Source organism: Colias croceus, chromosome 28 (genome assembly GCF_905220415.1).
Source record: "Colias croceus chromosome 28, ilColCroc2.1".
Classification (NCBI taxonomy): Eukaryota; Metazoa; Arthropoda; class Insecta; order Lepidoptera; family Pieridae; genus Colias; species Colias croceus.
In genome coordinates, this window is record NC_059564.1 from 5,732,062 (window position 1) to 5,742,190 (window position 10,129).

At 31.5% G+C, this 10,129-nt stretch overlaps 1 protein-coding gene across 2 annotated transcripts; it reads left to right on the top strand.

Annotated features, from left to right (window-relative positions):
- The first annotated feature begins 637 nt into the window (after positions 1-637).
- LOC123703918 lies at positions 638-8,180 on the top strand. Of its 2 annotated transcripts, XM_045652103.1 has the most exons (9): positions 638-951; positions 1,382-1,461; positions 2,077-2,340; positions 2,869-3,003; positions 3,202-3,288; positions 3,703-3,782; positions 4,464-4,557; positions 5,615-5,733; positions 6,425-8,180. In XM_045652103.1, the coding sequence occupies exons 1-9, from the start codon at positions 827-829 to the stop codon at positions 6,605-6,607; spliced, it is 1,167 nt and encodes a 388-aa protein (XP_045508059.1). In that variant the 5' UTR covers positions 638-826; the 3' UTR covers positions 6,608-8,180. The 2 variants fall into 2 exon arrangements, with proteins under 2 accessions (XP_045508059.1, XP_045508061.1); XM_045652105.1 differs by lacking the exon at positions 3,202-3,288.
- The last annotated feature ends 1,949 nt before the right edge of the window (positions 8,181-10,129 follow it).

Below are 10,129 nucleotides of genomic sequence, written 5' to 3' on the forward strand. Positions count from 1 at the left end.
AATTATCAAATACAAATTACAAAAAAAAAGTTAGTCAATGTTACCAATTAATAAATCATATTTAACACTTTTCATGTAAATTAAATAAGACGTTTTCAGTATTTTATTTAGTTAGACGCACTATTTTTTTATGTAAAATATTTTCCTGAATAATTATAGTTCTAGATAAGATAGGTACTGAATAAAAAATCTGAGATTATTGTTCTAATTCATTTGAACTTTGAATAAAGAAAGGTTTTCATTTGCCTTATTTTACTGCATTGATTTCATATAGGACAACACTGAGAAGCTTTCAGAAGATGTTGCAAGTTTATTAATTTGATACCATATGAAGCGATTGAAATCGCAAAATTATTTATTGGAATTTGAAAAAAAGTAAGACATGCATTCGATCTATTAAAATAAAACAATGTTTAAAGAATAATTTCCATTTATTTAAATATCTTTATTCACTTTGCAAAAACTTCGGAAAGTGCGATGCCATCTTTTGGGGATTTAATATAAACTTATTTAAATAAGTTTTTACTCGCCAAAGTATAGATCGCGTGGCTTTCTTTAATAAATGTCAGTTTTTTCTAAGTGTCCCCCCCCTGCACTACAATCTACATAGGTATTTGATATTTCTGATTCATTCTGATAAAATTCCTCTGACTTGGGCTTTTGAAAAAATTATGAATGGTTACTAGAATAATCTCAGGTCTTGAATATTTTATTTATAGTTTATCGCTTAATTCATGAAAAAAAAAATTGATATAGGGTAGAAGAATCGAAAGTTTCGCAAAAACATTATACCCTCAAACAGTTAGGTACATTCTGAGAGCTGAAAATGTCTTCCAATAAAAAAAATAATAAAGCTGATTTTGTAGCAATATACAGGCTGGAATTTTATAAAAATAAGAGGAATTGGAAATTAGGTGCAAGAGGAAATACAATAGAAACGAAAACTGTACAGTAAGTACCCCCAATATTCCAAACAAAATTTCGCTGAAAAATCAGACATTACTCGTAAGTCGTATATAAAGAGAAAGATATGAGTGATGCGATACTTTAGTGGCTATAGCACTTAACATTTTGGTTTTTATATGGTCATGGAAAATATGTTTTTTTATTTTTGTACCCGTGTATAAAGGGATTGACTACTGAAAAATTTTAGTAATAGTCGTTTTCTAAAACTTATCGTACCTACATATCTTTACTATGTAAGCAATAATAAATGATGTTTTGTTAAGTACATTTTTAATCTAATCTAAACAAGCTGATGATTTAGGTAGGCACCTACCACCATTTTTAGTAAGCACTTAGTTTATAATGTCAAGTTGTGCATGAAGAAATTTTATACAAATAATCTTTAAAAAGTATAACAATTTTTCATTATCTGCAGAAGTACTCTCAATGCAACCTATGATGTGGAGGAAGGGTCATCATTACACCTCAATGATGCATTTATTGATACTGCCTCAGGTTTGTAAAAGAAAATATATTTTTATTGAACAAATGTACCAAATTGGTAGTTAAAATAATATAAGTAGTTACTTATAGTCATAAAATTAATTTTTTATTTGATGATTATCTTGGATTTACATAAGCAAGAGTTAAATTAAACATAGGTAATATGTAATTATTGTATTCATTTTTTTTATTTTGTACAATAAAGTAGTAGTAGGTAGTATTTTTAATGGATTTACTAAGCAAGTGTTGATATATAAAGTAATATTTTAATTTAATTAATAGATATCAATCCTTTTAATTAAGCAAATTATTAATCAGTAAATTTTGACAGTAAAAATCTTAATAACAATTTATTTAAACTAATAAAAAAATTGCTTCACTACATAATATAAAACAGTCAAAAAGTCGCTTTCTCTGTCCCTATGTCCCTTTGTATGCTTAAATCTTTAAAACTACGCAACGGATTTCGATGCGGTTTTTTTAATAGATAGAGTGATTCAAGAGAAAGGTTTTAGTATATAATTTATTAGGTTTTATACAAAGCGGACGAAGCCGCGGGCGGAAAGCTAGTTTCTAATATAGATATTACCACATACAAGTAACATTAAAAGCATTAAAATATTCCAGACGCAGACCAAACTTCAAAATCTAAACCGGAGTCACTAAAACGCAACCTCTCACAGCAATGGCTGGAAAGCATTAACATATGGCCATCGACTACACAGAAACAGAAGACAAATGATTCTAATGATATCCTACAGAAGTTATTATCTAGAGATAGGGAAGTGGATGTTAAATTGGATCGTAATCTGTGTTTAAATTGTCCGGGATTGGAGAAGGAAATTAACGATAGGGTTGTGGAATTGCAATCTGAATACTTGCCGAAGCGAGGTGAGTGGTAGTACTTTCAGTTTAAAAGGAATAATAATTGAATTAATAAGCAAGTATGTGACAGAAATATACGTAGCTGAACTAGTAAATTAAAAATTTCGTAGCGCATAATATTTTTGTCAACGCTTTGTTTTTTAATTAAATTTTACTATTCGGGAATTTTAATAAATTTTCACACAGCATGCTACGTATTATTACAAAATAACATTTCATAAATTTATGTCTTTCTGCCTGCTACTTTTGTTCGTAATTCTGTAGAAACTGCTTTACGAACCGGCAGTAAGTTACTATTTTTCTGTATTTTGTCGAATCTAAAGCGCTTCTAAACGAAGTCTTGTTGACAAATAAATATTTGAGTTTCAGTTTAGGTGCTATTACGTATTTTTTGCGAAATTTTTGCCACATAAAAAATGGTACAAAGTATCATAGATACTTTGTACCTTTGTTATGAATGTTAGTGAGAATACTATGGTTTTCTCTTATAATTTACTTGGAATTTATCATTTACTTCTAATACATCTATTCTAGCGGAAATCCGTCCCAGAAGCATAAACACGAACACAACAAAGAGTGCTCTAAGTAAAGACGACGCGAGGACGATCGCAGAGTTGCAAGCGCAGTACTACGGGCTGGAACACGCTTGGCCGCCGGAGTTTAATCCAGGTACGTGATTGCTCTGCTATTAAAAGTATACATAAACATTCGAATAACAACATTCCTACTGTACTGCTCAATAGAAATTATAAACTACAAATTTCATACTTTGCACTATTTTCGAGAATATACGGGATAAAAAAAGAGAAGTTAAAGGAGTAAAAAGCTTTTTTTATGCGTTCAAATGTAAAGTTTAACAATTTGCAGCAATCCCGCCCCCACCACTGCAGCTGCCAGAAATAACTGAACCTGACTGGCCTCAACAGTGGATCAATGATAATCCTGCTGATGATGGTGAGATGCACACACACACACACACACAAATGCCCACACACACGCATATACACACGCATGCACACAGTAACGAGCATGCGTGTGCGCACACACATTCGCATCCATCAAATTGAAAAATAATTCATATAAACTTACAAGTGTTCATTGATTTACCACCAGTTCCACTCTCATAAACATTTAAATTCTAGCAGCCTTTGACAATCAAGAATTCGCAATTTTTTACATATTCTGTGAATTTTGTTAATTTAAAATGCAGCACTGTCTTCTTAGAGCCGCATGTTAATGCCTTCATTTTTGATCTAAATAAATAATTTTAATTTAATTATTTTATTTTATGTTCTTATTCCGCGTCAACAACAGGTGTTAAATTCCCTTTATTTTTTGTAAAATTGGTTAATTATTAGAATATTACAGTGGACGTGGTGGATGGAGCTGATCACAGGTTTTTGTCGTCTGGATTTTTGAGTTTGCAGCGCGAATTCAATTTAGTGGAGGTGAGGATATGCGTATTTTTAGTATTTTTTTTTTGCTATTATTTATAAATATAAAAAAACGACTATACGAACACATAGTGAACCAAATCCAGTAGCTATAAATACCTATTTTATAAAAACATACATAGATATTAATCAATAGCCTAAATTAAAATGTTGTCTAAGTCTGTTGTGATTTCTTTACCTTTATATCAATATATATTTTTATTTTACTGTTATATCTATTATAATAATTGACGTACTATAAACACCTAGACTCACAATCGTCTATTAAATGATCGTCAAAAATATGTGAGCAGCGTGGCATTTCTACGTATACCTTCCTTTATAACATTCATTCCGTGCCACTATTGTCTGCAAAAAATAGTTCAAAACGTATTTGACCAAGCTCATTGGTCAAAACTTTATATTTTTACGTAAAAATAATGTTCGTCGTTGTAAAAGAAAATACTTTTGAGTTTGAGTGTTTTTGCTCGTTCCTGTTTACCTTTGCCGTTAAAAACGATTTTGACTAAGGGCGTCCGCGTCGGTCAAAACCACTTTTGACTGCCGAAATCAAACGTTCGTTTGAATCGAACGTTCTTTAAAAAACTCTGACTAAGCAGTTTTGCTTCGGACAATTTTTGTGCGTGATTGTGAGCTTAGTTGTTTATTGTACGTCAATAACTCGTATTTCACCAGGAGCGCATGTCATCTTTGTCAGTGGACAGCTTTAGTGAGTTCAGTCGTGGAGCTGATCTCGCGCCGCACGCGTCTGAAATAGAATTGGCGGACTGTGAGTGGTAGCTTTAATTTAGTTTGTGTGAATTCTGTTGGCCAATCAAATAAATATATAAATTCAAGATGGTAGGACTGGGAATGGCGGGCGTATTTGCTAACGATTTAAGTTTAGATGATGTATGAATTTGAGCTTTAAACTCAAACTCAAACTCAAACATTTATTTATTCAATTAGACTACTATTTAGTAGCACTTTCGAATCGTCATTACATAAGTATTTTTAACATTTACCACCGATTCGGAAAGCAGTATCTATGGAGAAGAATCGGCAAGAAACTCCATAGTTGCTCTTTTAAAATCATGTCAATATTACATAATATGTAACTTATATCTAACTTATACATAATATATCATAATATGCCAAAGAACTGTCCTGTGGTTTTTACGCGACAACCCTCCATGGGTCTTTATCGTCCATATATTCCTGAATACTGTAGTACGCTCTCTGAACTAGTACATTTTTTATATAAGTTTTAAATTTAGAACTACTAAACTCTTTAATATTGAGAGGAATTCTATTGTATAAGCGTATACCTTGACCCATAAATGAATTTTTAACTTTAGCTAATCGGAAAAATGGCATTTCAATTCTATTCCTGTTCCTTGTGCCATAATCGTGTCTATCTCCTACTCTTGTGTGTAAGTCGGCGTTTTTGTGAACATGCAAAATATTATTAAATATATACTGTGATGGTACAGTAAGGATACCAGTATTCTTAAAATGATCTCTTAGTGAGTGAGAGTTTATTTTTAGTTATCTACCCTCATAAATCCATATATAATATATATCTATACTTTAATATTATAAAGCTGAAAAGTTTGTTCGTTTGTTTGAACGCGCTAATTTCAGGAACTACTGGTCCGATTTGAAAAATTCTTTCAGCATTAGATAGCCCATATATCGAGGAAGGCTATAGGGTATAGGCTACATATCATTACGCTAAGACCAACATGAGCGGTCATTAATAAAGTTAGTAGTAAATTTGAGATTGATCTATGAGACATTTTACGTGTTTTTGTTCAAATCCTTCGTTTTAAATACAATTTGGTCAGTGCACGAGGAGCTAGACGCGAACGGCGTGGCTCGCATGTCGTCGGCGCAGCTCGCGGGCGCGGTGCAGGCGCACGCGCGCCGCCTCGCGCTGCTGCTGTGGGAGAGCGGGGAGCGCCGGGTGAGTGCCTTGTGTAGGGAACTAGAATTATTATCGTAAAAAAAGAGCATGTGTGGGAAATTAAACTTCTTGGTTAACTTTAAATAGGTATACCAAAATCTTCTCCTTACTGCATGAGTGATGGGCCATGATGACCTTGAAATTTTACTCTCAACGTGCCTAAAGAAGTTTTACTACAAAAACAAAAGACCCGACTTCGAATACCCCTTTGAATCTTGCCAGAAAAGTTTCACTTCTGACACGTGTGCTCGGCACACACGCTATTTTTTTTACATACAATAATTAGGATAACTGCACGGTTATTGTATTTTTTAATTTGAATTAAATGATTTACTTTTACGTTCACTTTATTATTGAAATATGATTTTGAGAACTACAATAAGCAATTTTTTTTCAATACATTGATATATTTTTTATATCCTACAAAACGAAACCTAAATTTTTGAAGTTATACTTCTTTTGGCGCGATGGAGAAAAATGATGAGAGTGAATTTTTACGATGCGCGCGCACACCGACACCTAAATTTAACAGCATGAAGTTAGTTCTAGGTGGCAAGAAAATTGATAACTATGTTCAAGTTGTATATTCTAGTATTTTTTCCATACGCCAAAGAAGTTCAACCTATAACGCGTGTACATAAGTACACACACTCTTTTTTTTATAATACTCAAATATATTTTCTATCTTCAGAAATTACGCCACTCTCACAGCCAGCACGAGCGCATGAGCGTCGACTCGTTTCCGACGCACGATATGGGACCGTACCGACACGATACGACCGAATTTATCGCAGGCTCCTTCCCCACGGGGCCACGGGGGAGGGTGGTAATAGAGGGAGGGAGACCGGTTAGGTTGCATGGGGATTTTGTTTAAAATTATTGAGGGTAGCTTAAAAAATGTGGGTAGTTTTTTTTTAATTAAATGCTTTATTCAAAAGGTGATAGTAGTATTGAAACAATAGCACCAAAATTATATAATGAGGGTAGTTTCATTATCTAGTTATATAATGATCACAGAACAAATAATTGAGGTTAGAAAGGTCATGTGGTGAGACTGGTACGCCATTCATATTTGAAGATAGAACACAGATAGAAAATACATTGCTGACAATGTATAGGCACCGTAATAATGGTAATAAAGGAAAAGAAAAAACGGTGACGTTCTTATACGAAGAAAAATCTACATATTATTTTCTTTTTAAAATCTTTTATATTATGTTCTATGTTAATGATCTGAAAACTACCGTCAGAAAAACTTACGACGGTTGTTTTTTTTAGGTTTATTGTGGGTAGTTTCATATTGTATCGAATTTCAGTAAATTTTTTGTGATTTGAAAGTGAGTAGAATTTTTTTTTTGTTATGAGGATAATTTACAAGTACCCTCAAAAATGTATAACTTGTTTGTACGGGTTTAAAATTGGTTGTGCCATAAATACTGTTTATATAATCTTGAATTTTGTTATAAACATCTATATATTTTCCAAAAATAGTAAACTAAAAGTATTTTCGAAGACTGATTATTGTATAAATACATAAAAATTGTTAAAAATGAAGAGTTTTATAGTTGATTTAGAAATTAAGTCGTCCACACACACGCGGTTTAATTGTACGTACTACCTATATACAGGGTTACTTGTAAAACACCAGCAACCTCGCAGGACAAGATAGGTCATAGGCGATAGCTAACATCATAAGAAACAACATTTGTTCTACGACTTTTGATAATTTGTTTGATTTTATTTTCATACAAAAATAAATATTCATTTAATTTTCCGTTTGAATATTATAAACTCTACGCGCATCACAAAAATTACGTAAACAAGAAGCGAACGAGAGGGGGAAGGTAGAAATTGAACTTGACTGTCTTGACCTATCTGCGACAGTCAGCGCACTTACAAATGTTAGGAGAGTACAATAATAGCTTAAAAAATCATTTAAAAATAATTTATTGCGTTATGCCAATAGTTGTAGAACAAATATTATTACTTTTGATATTAGATATCTTGTTCTGCGAGGTTGCTGGTGTTTTACAAGTAACCCTGTATAAGTGTATACCCTGTGATTAAAATATCAGATTTTACTTACAAAATAGGCAGTTTAAAATATAAAATAGCAAAAATACATGTAAGAGTATATTTTTTTGTCGCTTTCAGCACTTTTACAGTGAATGATTTTGAGACGAACTTTATGAACGATCCCTTCGACTTAAATGTCTTATTTCAGTGATATAAAAGTATAGGATTTTAAATTCTGACTTAAATTAGTTTAACTATTATATTTCGTAGTGTTTTCTTGTGTAATAACGCTATATACATAAAAATATACTCTCTTAATTAAAAAAAAATACTTTTTTTAACGTAACTGGTTTTGTATGTAAAATCTGATTAGAATATAGAATATTATTATTTTGTTGAAGTGAAACTTCTTTATAGGGGTTGGAAAAAAATTTAGTTTTTCGTTACGCGTGCGGCGTGACATTTTTCGACGTATTTCTGTAAAGTCACATATAGTAAATTATTTTTTGAAAAATAAGGTCATAAAGAAGTTTCATTTCTTACGCGTGTACACTAGTACTTACACGCACACATTTTTTTTTTAATTTTATACCAATTATGACGTCATTGTTAGATAGAGATGCATATATCGACAGTATAGTTCTATCTCTATCTAAAAATAATAACGTCGTAAAGCTTGTAGGGTTGTTTAAAGTTCCTCCCTAATGAACGTTTTTAATGATCTCATAATTATAAATAAAATGTACATATAAAAATTTGGCCAAAAATATTCTTAAAATTCATAAAAAAAGGTTTCCCTAGTATATTTATATATATTTTTTTGTATCAAATACAAGTAAGTAAGATTTTTCATAACTAGAGGAAGTATGAAAAACGAGGGAAAGCCTCTGAAATTTCTAAGAATGCTCGGTCTTTCGTTGTTCGCTAGAAGTTTAGTTCAAAATGCGCATTAGTGATTTTTTTTAAATGCTACATTTTCTAAACACAATGTGCATTTCACTTTTTTTTTTTTTCATTGTAAGTTTAAAATTTTTCGTATTTTTAAGCATTAGACAAAAGTTTTCATTAATTATATTTATTAGTACCTAGTAAAGCTTTGTTGTATTGTCATTAAGTTTCGTTTTATACGTATTTTTGTTAATAAATGTTTGAAACATGATTTGTCTTTTTCATTTCTCACACTAATTTACAAACCCTTGTTATATTTACACGCTATTGAAAATTAAAAATAGTTTGGAAAATCCAAAAGTGCACGCCTCATAATCTCATCCTTTACAATAAAATTGATTATTTATAAAGAGTACGTGACTATAAATATAAAAATGAAATAAAATAAAACATTTGGAAAAGTAAAGAAAGCGGTACCGTAATAATTGAGCTATTTTTCTTGTGGCCCCACCTAGATGTGAAACTGCGCAGGTTTAAGGGACTGACTACCAACTTATTTTTTTAAACCTTGGCTTATAGTATAAAGAATCGAGTTTATAATGGTGAATTTTGAGTACACTATAAAAAAAAAAAAAAAAGTCGATATTTTTTTTGTTTATTTAATAACAATTAAACCACATCGAATCAGACCCTGAAAAATGAAAGGGTTCTATTCCTGAGCATACTCAAGCGTAAGAGAAAAAAAAAGACTCGATTAGTAAAGTATTTCGGTCGCTATCGTGTTAACAAGAAAAAGGATCCGCACATACAGACACACGGACGTCCAAGACAGAACTTTTTTAAACTGTTTTTTAACTAGTTTAAATAACAAAAATGACATCAAAAATATCATGAACGTTAAAAATAGTGTTTTTTCTTAATATGTGTGTGTATGTATTATCTTACAAGTGCAATGTATGATACATAAAGACATTTTAAGTTTGAAAAATCCAAGGAAAAATCAGATGTTTTGCGCGAAGTGACAGTAGTACCCACCTCAACGCTTCGCTTATGAGGCGTGCAATAAATATTTATAAATTTAAAAGTGCACGACTCATTATTCTCATTCTTTCGATGAAAAGAAGAATGAATTTTCCCTTTTCTATTTCTAGTTTAATTTTCTTGAATAATGTGCATTTTTTGGATATTATGTAGATTACCAAACGTGTTATTAATTAAAATATAGTTTTTGGAACCAACAAACACGGCAAAACGAATTTTTCTATCATAGAGAGCTCTCTGCTTCGCATAGTCGTGATTCTCAGTTATACATCCTTCCTCTATGGTCGTGATCCCGTAGCGTGCACCCCACGGCCTACGTGCACCACAGAACAAGTAATATTAACTTATTTCATTGCTTCTGCTTCCTTATTAATTTATTATTAACTCAATATGTTATACAAATATAAATTTCTAGCACACTCTAATATTTCGACTCTCACTATAATTACAT

Excerpts from the sequence above, each read along its gene's own strand:
- LOC123703918 (XM_045652103.1), top strand. The coding sequence starts at position 827 with ATGTCTTCCAATAAAAAAAATAATAAAGCTGATTTTGTAGCAATATAC. Across the intron at positions 4,558-5,614 it reads TGAAATAGAATTGGCGGACT|TGCACGAGGAGCTAGACGCG; the intron begins GTGAGTGGTAGC and ends CAATTTGGTCAG. Across the intron at positions 5,734-6,424 it reads GGGAGAGCGGGGAGCGCCGG|AAATTACGCCACTCTCACAG; the intron begins GTGAGTGCCTTG and ends TTCTATCTTCAG.